This window comes from Capsicum annuum, chromosome 3 (genome assembly GCF_002878395.1).
Source record: "Capsicum annuum cultivar UCD-10X-F1 chromosome 3, UCD10Xv1.1, whole genome shotgun sequence".
Taxonomy (NCBI): Eukaryota; Viridiplantae; Streptophyta; class Magnoliopsida; order Solanales; family Solanaceae; genus Capsicum; species Capsicum annuum.
Window position 1 is genome coordinate 150,125,280 of NC_061113.1, and position 14,979 is coordinate 150,140,258.

A 14,979-nucleotide genomic window follows, 5' to 3' on the forward strand; every position below is an offset into this window, starting at 1 on the left:
TATTATGTCCTTGACCTCATAGAAATTAAAGTGTCCCGTTTTCCAGTCGGTAAACAATAGTAACAAAACAAGTCATATCAGGCTGAAGCACAGGAATACGAGGGTCAAAAATCACATTGAATATCTAAATCTACTCGAGGGACTTTTCACTTGCCAGCAAGGTTTTCTTTCATGCCAAATGCTATGATACTTTCCCTAGCAAAGAATATGCAGAACCAGGGGCAAAAATGAAAAAGAATTTTAATTTTGTTCATAGACAGTGCAAAGAGTCGAAGACAGTGTAACTTAACATGTTAAGCAGGTTGTCCACCTTATAATTTTTAAGATAACTAGTTCCACTTACTGATAATTAAAGTTGTCGTCATATGACTAGAAGGTCACGGATTCAAGTCATGGAAACAGTCTCTTGGTTGCATACAATAGATCCTTGTGATCCGATCCTCTCTTAGCCCCACATATAGGAGCTTTAGTGCATCGGACTGCATCTTTGGTTAGTTCCAGTTACTTCGAGTAATCTCTTACACTTATGTTTAAGTAACTGATGGTATAAAAAAGATAAAACTCACAAAGGAAGGAAATTAAGAAAACTGAGCAGGCAGGAAGAACCTCTGCCTCTTGCTTTTAATTCTGTTGTTGGATGTAGAAGGGGTTATAGCAATTCTACAGAGGACTACTCTGAGAGAATGCTTGAGAGAATTCATGCAAACATCTTTCGCAGAATTCTCACCGGGACAAAGCACAAAAATACCCTTAATTCTGCCACCCAAACTAGTTATATCAGCCTCCATCACTGTTAGTTTCAGGTTCTTAATTGCTCGCTTTAGCTCCGAGAATAGTTCAGGCCGATCATTGCAACTAAAAGAGGCCTTAAGAATCACACTATCCTTCCTCTTGCTCGCGCTCGCGGACCCTATGTTTTCTTCCTCATTTAAATGCTCAATTGTTACCTCATCAATGTCAGTTGGAGTGTTCAACACTTTGCTGATTTCTGTTGATCTTCCTTTCAGATCCTTAACATGATCGATTACACTTCCTAGTAGAGCTGCCTTATCCATCTACAAGAAAGAGGAGTCAAAAGTCATTTGGTAATCATGTAAAGCTAATTGAGTTTTACTGCTATACTTTAAAAAAAAAAAAATAGTGTGTCATGGTCGGCTAAAGGATAACCGTATTAATCGTTCATAAACATGTGAAAAATAAGGCAAGTAACCAAGTTACCCGCTACAACTAGTTAAAGTACGCTGATATTATACAATTCTAAGTTAAATTCAGAAGAATTTGGTGAGCTAGAATATCACTCCTAGATAGACAAATTCAGTCGGTGTACATGTTTACCTTTTCAGAAGTGGGAATGAGTTTTCTTAGAGTAGAAAGCTGAGCATTAATTCTGTCTCTACGCCTTTTTTCAGCTTCACTGTGGCTCCTAGAAGCACTTGCTGTCCTCTCTTGGAAGGATTCAGAGCATTCAGGGAAATAACAAGGGTAATTTTGAAGTTGGAAGGAGGTAATATTAGGAATCTGTGGGAGTGAAAAAAGTGAATCTTGATTGAGATCATCGGTTTGAGGCCAATATTCTGAGCAAATGGAATTGTCCATTATGTCCTGTATCTATTTTCTCCTTCTCAATCTTATGAAATTGATATATCTGGAGTGTTTTTAAAGAACACAAATGAAATTGGGTGTCACTGTTCGTAGTTACGCGTAATGTTCAAGGACTGATGCTGATTGGTGTGATATCTAATGTAACTTTTAATTGGTCAAGTGAAAATCATATTTGGATTTATCAATTATGACAACGTCAATTCAAGAATAACTTTTTTCCTAGTCACTCTCAACCAACAGAAACCTTTGATGATATAGGATCTTAAAGAAAACGGAAAAAGCTTAAAAATACTCCTCAACTATTCGAAATAGCTCAACAATGTTCCTCGTTAGATTTTTTGCTCAAAAATACCCCTCCGTTAAATATTTGGCTCAAAAATATCCCTTCCTCTAACGGAATTCGGAAAAGGATCAAAAATACCACTGAACTATTTGATATGGGTCAAAAATACCCTTCTGTCAAATATTTGGCTCAAAAATACCCCTCCCTTAACGAAATTAAATTATTTCGATTCTTTCGTTAATTTATATAACGTTCATCATTTAATTTATATTTCATTAATTTCCTTAAGTGAAAATTTATATTTCGTTAATTTTTTTAAAGATTAAAAAGATGTAAAGTGGAAATACCTTTTTAGAATAAATATATGTTTATTTTCCAAATCAAATTCAACCAATTTATATTATAATTCAAATACTTTTTTTCATTATCTCATTTTTAAAATTAAAAAAATACTTTTATGTAAAAAAAATTAAAGTATTAGAGTTGAAAAGTTAAAGTTAGGGTTTAATTCAATCGAAATAATTTAATTTCGTTAAGGGGAAGGGTATTTTTGAGCCAAATATTTAACAGATGGGGATTCAACGAAATTAAATTCTTTCAATTATTTCGTTAATTTATATAAAGTTCATCATTTAATTTATATTTCGGTAATTTCTTTAAGTGAAAATTTATATTTCGTTAATTTCGTTAATTTCTTTAAAGATTAAAAAGATGTAAAGTGAAAATACCTTTTTATAATAAATGTATGTTTATTTTTCAAATCAAATTCAACCAATTTATATTATAATTCAAATACTTTTTTCATTATCTTATTTTTAAAATTAAAAAAATACTTTTATGTAAAAAATTAAAGTATTGGGGTTCAAAAGTTAGGGTTTAATTCAATCGAAATAATTTATTTCGTTAAGGGGAGGGGTATTTTTTAGCCAAATATTTAACAGAGGGGTATTTTTGACCCATTTCAGATAGTTCAATGGTATTTTTCATCTTTTTTCGAATTCCATTAGGGGGAGGGGTATTTTTGAGCCAAATATTTAACGGAGGAGTATTTTTGAGCCAAAAATCTAACGAGGGGCATTTTTGAGCTATTTCAGATAGTTCAGGGGTATTTTTGAGCCTTTTTCGTAAAGAAAAACAAACACTTTATTCATGTACTATTAATTTCTCTACAAAGTATACAACGTATGATAGTTAGGTAGGAAAGAAGTTATTCATTTATAAAATTTATATGATATTTGATTTGTAATTTAGAACATCCTATAATTAATACATGCAAGTTACAAGGATACTAATAATGTATTATTTAAAGTGCGATATAAGATGGAATAATTAATACTCAGATAACTATATCTCCATCACTAATATCTACGTAATTCTAACCAGCTATCAAACATGTGTGAGCTTCTAGGCCAGTATATATTTAGCCAAACAAACAACATGGTCATTTGTGATACAAGTATGATCACGTAAATGGACTTATGAGGGCGTATGTTAGACCCGAGAATTGGTGTATGTAAATGAAGTGCAAAGGAGCACCTAAATAGACACCAAAATCGTCCATACATAGCACCCCAAGGGCGCCTACTTAAAGCCATTCATTAAAGGGTCTTTTTGGTCATTTCACCTTACTTTTATAATATGCTATAAATAGAACTCTTTAGGGTTTTTAGTAGTTAGTTTTTGTTGAATATAGAAAGTTGTAAACACTTAGAACATTTCTCTCTCGTGAGAAAGGCCCCTATGGCCGAATCTTGTAACTAGGGCAATTCATAAGTGTGGATTTCACTTGTATTGCATTCAAGCTTAGAAACGTTGGTGTTTAGAGGAGGTAAAGTCCCTTTTGTGTCAACGTAGGAGTTAGGTGTTTGTTGTGTGTAGTCTTAAGGGTCCAAGAGTCCACCAAATTCTTGGGTTCTTAAGATTATACCCTCATTTGTCTAACTATCTATGCTTTTGCTTATGTTTAATCTTGTAACCATTTGTGTCTTGTAATCCTAAGACGTTTGGTTGTTGTTGCTTCACATTGTTGTTTTTATCTTGTTCATCATCTTATATTGTTAACTTAATTTGGTTTGTTTGATGATTTGGTGTGAAAACACACATTTGTTATCTTATTTCTTGGTGTATTTGTTGAATCTGTGAGTCGTCACCAAGAGAGTCCTCGGTTCTTGAACTTGTGGGCTGATTTTGGTGTATGTTTCGTGTAGTTCCTTGTTTTTCTTGTATTATTTGATACAGAACATCGATTGATCTTGTTCCTACAAAATCAATCTTGGGCTTGCTTGTTAGAAAATTAAAAACAAAAAAGAAAAAGAAGTGTCCTTGTGTTTAGTGTTCTTGGCCGAGAACTTGAAGATCTTATTGTTGTTGTCTTGGCCGAATTGTGTTGTCTAGATCTAGTAGTCTTTTTCTTATTTCGAGTGTTTCTAGTGTTGGTTTCTTTATCACCAATACTACAAGTGTCTAGATCTAAAGTTTGAGCTTAAAACATTTACATTGTTGTTGTGAACTTGAAGTGGTCGTGTGTTATGGACTTGTTGTTGTGGTTTTGGTTGAAACATTAGGTGTGTTTTTGAAAAAAAATTACTATGATGTTCTTGTTGTTCTTCATCCACTCCCATATCTTGACCAACTTAAAGTACCTAATAGATCTAAAAAGGTGAAAGACAAAGTTGGAAGACTTGTTGGTGATAGGACTAGCTCATATCACTCTTGACTTGATCACAACTTTTTTAACCACTTTCCCTATTTCAAGGGCCTTATTTTGAGGGAATAGTACAAGTCAAGTCACACCTTTTGAAGATTGAAATTGAAAAAGGTTCTAAGACTTACACTTTCCCTCCAAAACCAATTTCATCCATTCCAAATTGAGAAGTGACCAAATCATCAAATTGATAATTAAAATTTGTTGAACCCGCAGTCAACTCGAGGGTAACAAGTTATCCATTTACTGTTCCCATGTTAATTTGAGCTCAAACTTGGATTGTTAGTTTCTTATTATTGATTCCTAGTTTCATTGTTGACTCTAATAACTAATTGACAAGCTAGTACTCCTCTACTAAATTGTAAATTAGTTTTTGAGTACGTTTCTTCGTGTTAGCGTTATTTTGTGCTTTTTTTTTTAATCGTAGAATTTCTTGGTTCAAGTTCAAACATTACTTCCTTGAGTCGTCAAACAAAGAATCCATTCCAATAAAAGAGTAGACTCACCCCTCTACTCATCACAAACTATAAGCCGTCTTGCAAAACTTGTGAAACCAAGTGTGAGACGATCAAGTGTGTGAGAGTGTGGTAAGGTTGTTTCGAACTAACTTTTGTTTTGATTTGTAGGCTTGTTCTTTTCCCTTTTTAGGTACAATTACAAGGGAACCCATGGCTTCAACCTCTCAACCCATGGACAACAACGCCACCAATGTCATTTTGGCCTACCTTGACACTATGTCTCGAGACCTAGCTACAGCAAATGAAAGGTTGGATCATATGGTGCGTCAAAGGGAGCAAGTGGGATGCCCAGACATACGTCAAGAGGAAGGTCGTAGCTCGTGTGAGCTATGAGGTAAAAACTCTATCCCCTACACTCCTATAAGCTTAAAATATTGTGATGTGTCTAGTAGTGGCCAATTGGATGTAGTTGCAGATTTACCTAGAATAGAGGTGTTTGAGTCTCCCTATGGTGATACTCTTGGTGATGTTAGGTCATGTGAGGACCAAACTCTTGTTGTAAGTACGCAAGCACTAGTTGATCCCTTAGATGACGAAATTGATTCCTCATGTAAGAATGATTTATGTCCATCTAGTGCTAGCCCTTATAACTTGAACAAGGTTCCATTACCAATTGACAAGAGTACTCACGCACTAGTGGACCCTTGTGAAAACCAAGGTGCGTCTACGTTGGTATATGGGTTACCAACAACTAGTGAGAGTGTGCAAAATGATCAATCGGGTAAAGATGACCTTGATTTGTTTGAAAGTATAGGAAACTCAAATTGTAATTGTACTTGTGAAAATGGTTTTGGTCGTAACCCCTTGGCTTCTAGTGATGGTGTGAATCTAAGCGCGGGTTACCTATTTGAAATGGAGTATGATCGAAACCCACGCCCATGGCTATCGAAACCCATGCCCATGGCTACTTCTACCATTTGACCCTGGTACCATCTTAGAGTATGGTAGGAGTAGTCTCGACCTTTGTTTTTTATTTCTTGAGTGTAATCTCTTTGTTGCGCATGATAGTTTATGTCTATGTAGGGACTACTCTCTTGAAAGAGAAAGCGTTGCATGCTTAGAAATGTTATCTACTCCTTCGTGTGTTTCCTATGTTGAACATACTAATGACGATGAATAAGAAATTAGTAAGTACTTACATGAGGACACCCTAGTTGGAGTTGACTTGTGTGACACCTTTCTCTACCCTCTTTGTTCTCATGATATTTTCCATAGTGATATAGAGGGTATGCTTAATTTTGAGGACGACACCATAGGGGAATGTAGGAGTAGCTGAGACCTAAGACCTTGGTTACGACTACTATTTGATCTCGGTGCCAACTTAGAATGGGAAAAGATTATTCTCGGCTTAGGCTCATTTGGTTTTGATGTTTATCCGAGCCACTTTCTTTGTAACATTTGTACTAGTCTTTCCATGTTTAATACAAAGGACCCGTGGATATACTTCAAATTTGTTCCCCCTCGGAATGACATGTTGATGTGTTTATTTTGCTAACCCTAATCCTCATGTCATGGGGATGTGTGCTTATTTGTCTTTTTTTTATTTGCAAGGTACGGATTCGAGGTCGAATCCTTTTCAAAAAGGGGAAGATGATACAAGTACGATCACGTAGATGGACTTATGAGGGCGTATGTTGAACCCGAGACTTGGTGTATGTAAATGAAGTGCAAAAGACTCCAAGGGCGCCTACTTAAAGTCATTCATTAAAGGGTCTTTTTGGTCATTTCACCTTACTTTTGTAATATACTATAAATAGAACCCTTTAGGGTTTTTAGTAGTTAGTTTTTGTTGAATATTGAAAGTTGTAAACACTTAGAACATTTCTCTCTTGTGAGAAAGACCCCTATGGCCGAATCTTATAACTATGGTAATTCACAAGTGTGGATTTCACTTGTGTTGCATTCAAGCTTGGAAACGTTGGTGTTTAGAGGAGGTAAAGTCCCTCTTGTGTCAATATAGGAGTTAGGTGTTTGTTGTATGTAGTGTTAAGGGTCCATGAGTCCACCAAATTCTTGGGTTCTTAAGATTATACCTTCACTTATCTAACTATCTATCTTTTTGTTTATTGTAATCTTGTAACCGTTTGTGTCTTGTAATCCTGAACCGTTTGGTTGTTGTTGTTTCACATTGTTGTTGTTATCTTGTTCATCATTTTGTATTGTTAACTTAGTTTGATTTGTTGGATGGTTTAGTGTGAAAACAGACCTTTGTTATCTCATTCTTGGTGTATTTGTTGAATCCGAGAGTGGTCACCAAGAGAGTCCTCGGTTCTTGAACTTGTGGACTGATTTTGGTGTGTGTTTCGTGTAGTTCCTTGTTTTCTTGTATCAATTTGCTGGTTCACGTCCAGCTAATTTGGAATTGATTGTGTAAAGCAAATAAACAGAATTAGGTAATGGCGAATCTAAAATTTAAAAATAGAGTTCGAGCTAGAAGTAATGATTCCAGATGCATCTGATCTGACTTGATACGCCACGAGATTAGACTAATGGATTTCTATTAATGATGAACAAGTATAAAGCAAAATATCACTGGATAAGTGTAAAATCAGAATGTCAGGATTAATTTGTCATTATTGGATAAGTTTAAAATCAAAATGTCATGATTAATTTGACATTAATGGATTAAGTATAAACCTCAATGTCAAAGATTAATTCCCAAGATTGTCAGACAGATTGGTTGGCTAAAAGTGAGATTCCCAGCAGAAGACCTTTTTTGGACATAGAAATTGGCCGAGATTTTCAGCAACTGGATCAGTAATTCATTAAATTGTTAGAATCGAACAGTTTCTTGATGGATTTGGGGAATTAGACATGATTAAGAATAAGCAGATTAGATATTTTTCTATAGTCAAACTCTTTTAATAAAAAGTTCGAATAAAAATGTCCTTGCACAAGAGGACAAAAGAGCTTCGTTGATGATCATCCATAAGTCTATGGTATAGGGTCGGAATAACTCATTGCCATTTGTAACATCAACCATAAAGAGGGTTTAAAGGATTGATAAGACAAGCAAGCTACCATATCCCCTTCCCGTGACCTTATATTTATTTTTAGAATGTGTGGTTTTCGGAATTCCCTTCTTATACTTTTCCTCCAAATTTGTGGTAGGTACTTCAACTACTGCTGCGATTTGCAATTTTGTTTACTTGTTTTCCCTTCTCTTATCTTGGTCCCATCACATCTATATGTGTTCAATTATCCTGTAGTTTACAGCACTGTCAGTGTCACGGGGAATGTGGTGTAAGATAATACAAAATCTGTAAAGATACTGAAGCACAACAGCTCCAACAGTAGGTGGCTCAAACAGGATCAAACACAAATTGGATGCGCATGCAGGGAAATTTTGGCAGCTCAATAAATAGGAAAATGGTGTGCACACATTCGAATTATTCCAAATCGAAGTGAAACACAGATTGTTACGAATAGAAACTACAATACCAAAGCGAAAAAAATGATTTTTATTCATGCATTTGAGAACGGGAAGGGGAGTTTTATAGGAAAATATACCTAACTCTATTTAAAGATCGATTCAATATGATGAGCGCCTTTAGTTGATATAAGGATCCTTATTCTCTTATGTAAAATGTTAATACAGCCGTAAAGATGGTTGAAAATTATCATGAATGTGCAGATACTCGTTGGAACACAGTACAAGAACATGAAATCCCAGTATGCAAATTTACTGTACATTTAACTTCATCAATCAAAAATCATAAACCAAATATAAGGCAACAAGACAGTTCCATAAAATAGTGTTGAAGACTACACTTTTGTATTCAACTGCACGCGGCCATCCCTACCCACCTGGGATCTTTAGATTCAAAAGAACCTTAGACTGGAGCGAAAAGTACAATTCTTAGCCATGAAAATAAAGCACATATTCTACACAAAGCTCTGCTCATCTCGGGTGCTTGTGGATGGGGTATCCCAGTACCATGTCCCAAAAACCAAGGAAACCAGCTATACATAACCATCTACCTCAATACTCGTTGAAATGGATAGCACCAACCTTCCACACAATGTATGTTGTAGCAAACATAACTGTGCTGATGAATACAAATGAAAATACAAGAAGGAAGACATCAAATCCTCCTGGAAACTCAAAAGTCCATCCTGGTTTTGGCATCCCTCTTTTGCTATCATCGAACAAATTTGTAGGCGCCTCTGGAAGTCCAGGTCTCTTTTTCCCCTTCTCACTTTCTCGTAAGGCCTCAATAAGTTTGCTACCCAGCTGAGGTTTAGAGGAGGCCTTTGATTCATTGTACCGGCTGAGAACCCGGGCTGCCCTAAGTTTCTCTCTTGCTGTCAATGGAGATCTCTTCAAAGTTGGCTTTGGACTGGAAGAAGCTGCTTCCTGTTGCAAGTTTGCAGAAGTTGCAGATCCATTTGAAACTTTAGCTTCTTGCGCTGCCGACTCAGTTTGACCACTGGGCTGCACTTCAACCTCTGTTTTTGAAGATTCAAAGGATGATGTAGTCACAGTTGGTGTAATAGCTTCAGAGTATGAGCCTTCAGCATTTACAGAGTCCGTATAACTAACTCCCCTTTCAAGACGATCACTTTTAGCAACTAAAAGAAATAAATTCTGTCTAGTGACTGGCACACATCTTTTTAACCCCAGCATCTGAAAGGAAGATGGATAGTGTGGAGCATTCTGCAGTGAGGCACTCCTAGAGAGATTACAGTAATTTGCCTGCAGCTTTTGTTGAGAAGAAACAAATAAACACGGTGATAAACCAAATGCATAAATCAAGAACTGTGAGCATAACTCCCCACCTAGATAAAAATGGCAACCCTTAATCACAAACTACTTGCGGTTTCTATATGAATAATCCATATTTATTCCGGTCCCTTTTTCCTCGGGATAGGACAAATTAAACTATAGTTTGGGATTCCCAAAATCTCATTTACATCCCCCACAACTGTCATATAACCTCTAACAAAAAACTAGAGACTCGTGTCAAATAATTTGACCTAATGTAAGTATGTCAATAACATTTCTCTTAACCCCAGCTAGTTAGTATTGCCTTTATGGACATTTCGCTATTATTTATCCTGCAATTTCCTAAGCTTACATTGATTCTAGAAATTACATTTAATTGAAGAAAATTTCCTTCAGGTCATTTTAGATTTACCTGGCCACATTTTAACACAACTATCATGGAGCCATTAACTTACCAGTGCATTAGAGGTCTACATAAAACACGATCAATCCATCTCAAACAACTTTCTCTTCTTCTTTGTTCTCCATATGTTGTACTTGCACAAACTATCCGATTAATAATTTTCAATCTCGTTTGATCTCACATCTCCTAGCCTCTATATTTTCTATGATACCTAACTAGTGGATATATTGGGCCTGAGGGCCCAAAATCAGTCTGATATAATATTGTTGGTTCCACAATTATATGAAACTAGCCTTTTACTTTAGTACAGTCCTCCAATCGCACAAAACTCTTGCTCAAACCCTCCACTTCAGCCAGCCTATTTAATTTTATGGTATATATTGATCCATCATATTATTCTCCTCAAAGACCGACTAAGATATTAGAAATATTTGCGTTTACGCGCCACAATGTAATCTGCTATCATCTGAACCTCATTCTTCTGACATTGGCTAAACTTGTATTGCATACAATTTATCTTATATTAAAATTTTCTCTCTGTGTTTCTTCTCTAAAGTTCAAGTTTTTCTCCACTAGTGTCACCAACACAACATTTGTCTACAAATAGCATACACTATGACACCATATTGTATATAATGAGCCAGAGAATCCACAAACTAGGGTAAAGAAAAGGTAATAGACTAGAGCAGTTCCTGTTGTAAAAACCACAGAAATAGAGAACTCCTATATATCTCATCCCCTTGTTCTATTGTAATGGCTTCTCTGATATATCCTTTATGAAATTTATGTATATGATGGGAATTCATTTATTCTTTAGCACCCATGAAAGAGCTTCTCTAGACATTTTATCATAAGTTGTACCTCAATGAATAGAACAAGGAGAAAATTCATTCTTTCATTGTAAACTTTCTTTATTTTCTGAACAAAGATACAGCCTCCGCCTTTAATTTAAAAGGCATAAATCCAAAATGGTTTTCTCTGACTTTTATAATGCCCATAAGCCTATTTTCTCTCACTTCTTCACAATGATTCGTGCTATGACTCATTGAGTTAATACCAGACAGTTTATACATATTTAAATAGATCAGCTGTTCTCATATATTGAAACAAGGTACTTCATTTCCATTTATCTGGCATCTTTCAGCTACTAATATAACTAAGAATAGCTTGATAAACCATATTAATGCTGGCTATCCTAAGCATTCCCTAACCTATATAAGATACCATATGGACCACAAGTTTGCTAATCTTCATATTCATAGCATGTTACCAATTCTGCAAATCAAATTCGAAGAGTGTAGCAAGGCTCCTCTCTTAGACCAGATGTACCAATCTTTAAAGTAATCCTCGTGATTTGAGTAAAGCAATCGATCAAAATAGCCTCTCAATCTCTCTTTGACTTCCCTATTTCATGTCAAAACTTACTGACAATTGTTTTTAATAAAATTAAGTTGACCTAAGTCTTTAGCTCTCTTTTCTCTCAATTGTATTAGTTTATAATTTCTGTTTCTCCTTCTCACATTCCTAACTTTTGGTAAGAGATTCACCTAAGACTATACTTTAGGCTATTCTAACATCCTATTATTTTCACTCTTAGCTCTCTTATGTTTTTCAAAGTTTCTCCATCTTCTACTTTAGTAACTTCCTATACCACTCTCTTTTTACTTTAACAGCTCTAGTACCTCCTCATTCCACCACCATGATTCTTGTGGTCGAGAAATTAGGCCTTTCGACATATATGTAACTTCACCTAGTACTTTCTTAATGTAAGTTGTCATTTCCTTCTGCTGAGCATCTGCTCTGCTCCCAAGAGTTTAATAACTTGTCCCTAAATGCTATTTGATTTGTGTTCTTTAGTAGTTCCCACCTAATTCTCAGTTGCTTGCAATTGTTATCTATTTTCGCTTTACATTCAGAACCGAAACAAAAAATTTTGGGTTATAAGGCATCTCCTGATGTAACCTTGCAGTCTTTAAATGTAAATGTTATATAGTGTGGCAGTCCGGCCAACAATGTTGTATGTAGTGAAGTGTTGGTCAGTGAAGAACTCCCACATTCAAAAGTTGAATGTGAAGGAGATGAGGATGTTATGTTGGATATGCGGTCCTACTAGGAGGGATAGGGTTAAGAATGAGACTATTAGATAGAAGGTAGGAGCAGCTTCCGTGGAGTATAAGATGTGAGAAGTGAGGTTGAGATGGTTTGGGCATGTGATGAGGAGGTGCATAGATGCCCCAGTATAGAGGTGTGAGAGGTTGGCTATGAATGGTTTCAGGCGAGGTAGAGGTAGACCGAAGAAGTAATAGAGGGAGGTGATTAGACATGACATGGAACAGTTACAGTTTACTGAGGACATGACCCTAGATAGGAAAGTGTGAAGGACGCAAGTTAGGGTAGAGAGTTAGCAGGTAGGAATGTGCCCTTGCTTTTAGGAAGGGATGCTTTGTTTGTAGCCGTGCCATTAGTAGTGGTGCTTTGCGTGAGCCTTGTAGTTTCTTGTTCGTGGTGTTTTGGTGATGTTTATTTCAAATAGATAGTTTGTAGTTCTCTGTTGTGGGTGTCTTGTTTCTGTTATTCTATATTGGTGTGTTATTCCATCTTGTTTTTTGTTTTTATTACTTCTCTTTATACCTTTCTGTCCTGATCCAGGAGTCTAGCGGAAACAACCTCTTTACTTCATCTGAGGTAATGGTATGGACTGTGTACCCTTTACCCTTCCCAGACCCCACTTTGTGGGAATTCACTAGGTATGTTGTTGTTGTTGTGTTATATTATGCTAGCGCTTGGCCATAGATTCCCAAATATTTTTGGCAAGTCATTTTTGGGTGAAGATTTGTGAAATTCCACCATGTGTTTGTCCATAGTATTTGGGAAACATATTTTAGTTTTAAAAGTTCACAAAAATTGGAATATGGCCCAAATACTAGAATTTTCTAGTATTTGGGAATTTCGATTATTTACCAAACAATGATAGATTGTATGACCAAACACTAAAACCTAATTGGGAAGTCTATGGTCAAATGGGTCCTATGTCTTAGTTATAGCAAACTCTAGAATTTCTTTCCTTCTTTATTCCTATTACTAGCTCGACCATATCCTCCATGCCATGTACTTATTAGAAGTTGTGACTACATCTATCGCTTGACGACTTCCTTCTTTATTGACTTCTTATACATAGATACAAACTTCTATGATCTGTAACTGCAAATATCACCTAGATAACAAGACTAGCCCATTACACAACCAAGCTAACCATAATTTCTATTTAAGAAGTATAGAATCATAGGTACGGCTACATACAATATACCCTCCTTGTGATCCGGCCCTTCCCTGAATCCTGTCATAACAGGAGCTTAGTGCACTGAGCTGCCCTTTTTCCTATCGAAACATGACAATATCTGATTGATCCTAATCTATTATTTACACGTTAAGGAAAATAAATTCTTGCTTCCACTCCCTCCATGCTATCTAATCACAAGATTAATTTACTATCAAATAACCACAATTAACACTAAAGGGTCGTTTAGTGTGAGGTATAAGAGATAAATAGTCCCACGATAAAATGAGGACTATTTTATCCCATTTTAGTGGGAGGCACTAGTTAGTACCGCAATTATTTATCCCAACATTTACACAATAGTGATGAGATAAGTTATCTCCATAGTATGGGATAAGTTATTCCATATAAATGGTGGACTAACTAGGGATTAATTGTTCCTGGATAACTCTTTCCCAACCAAACGACCAGCAAGTGTCTATCAAACCCAAAAATAGCCAAGCAAGTAATATTCCATTTAAAGCAATGAATTTAGAAGGTGATCATGAAAGAGAATCGTTAGAAGTATGAACAGATAAATTTTCAGCGAAAAAAGAAAGAGAACTGGAAGGAGATGCAATACATACAATTGAGGGAAAGCCCAGGAGAGAATTCAAAGAAGCAGCCATGGACTTCCTCTTTATTGCGTGTGGATGCTCAAATATAGTTTTACAGCCCAACCATGAAATCTTGCAATGTAAACTTTGTTTAAACTGAAGCGCAGGAGATATGAAGAATAAAATTGAGAGCAGTTTTCTGCTTTGCCTTCAGTTTCCAAAATGAACGGTGCTGATAGAGAGCCGTAATTATCCTCCAATAAAAGTTGTTTACACTTTTAGTCAAAATTAATATGTTTGGCTATAAAAATTTTAATTTTAATTTTAAATTATTTTTGAAAAAATAAAAATAAATTTTACTTATTTTTATTTTTTTTAATTTCAATTTCAACTTCATTTATTATAAATAATTTTATTTTTATTTAAAAAATACTCTATTAATTTTATCAACAACTGGAGTTAAATGTCTAATCACCACATTGCTCACTTCTTATTTTCATAGATAAAAAACCTTAAAATTGAAGACAACTTTATTTTTTTCCTTTTCCTCAAAATTTCCTCATAATACAATGGAAACTTAATCCGCTCATTCTTGTGACTCTTTATACAACACCAACAACAAAGGCAACATTATTATCTTCTGTCACATTATTGTATCTTGTAGGTAAATTAGTTAAGTTGGGTGATTTTGATAGTTTTTAAAAATTAAGGTATAAAATTATATTTTAAAAAGTCTTTTCAAAGGTCTAAAAAATATTACCAAAAAGACCTAGTCAAAACGACTCCAACTCCAACTTCAACTCCAATTCTAACTTCAACTTCAAAATTTTTTAGTTTTCATGGCCAAACGACTACTTAGAATGTTGAAAA

The 14,979-nt window shown here is 35.3% G+C and overlaps 2 protein-coding genes across 2 annotated transcripts; both read right to left on the reverse strand.

Moving 5' to 3' along the window:
• Positions 1-275: 275 nt before the first annotated feature.
• LOC107863490 (transcription factor bHLH51) lies at positions 276-1,720 on the reverse strand. The gene is made up of 2 exons (XM_016709422.2): positions 1,336-1,720; positions 276-1,055 (listed from the first exon to the last, which is right to left on the reverse strand). The coding sequence occupies exons 1-2, from the start codon at positions 1,594-1,596 to the stop codon at positions 579-581; spliced, it is 738 nt and encodes a 245-aa protein (XP_016564908.2). The 5' UTR covers positions 1,597-1,720; the 3' UTR covers positions 276-578.
• A 7,062-nt stretch (positions 1,721-8,782) lies between these two features.
• On the reverse strand, positions 8,783-14,383 carry LOC107863491. The gene is made up of 2 exons (XM_016709423.2): positions 14,140-14,383; positions 8,783-9,809 (listed from the first exon to the last, which is right to left on the reverse strand). Exons 1-2 carry the CDS (start codon positions 14,179-14,181, stop codon positions 9,090-9,092), a joined length of 762 nt encoding a protein of 253 aa, XP_016564909.1. The 5' UTR covers positions 14,182-14,383; the 3' UTR covers positions 8,783-9,089.
• Between the last annotated feature and the right edge of the window lie 596 nt (positions 14,384-14,979).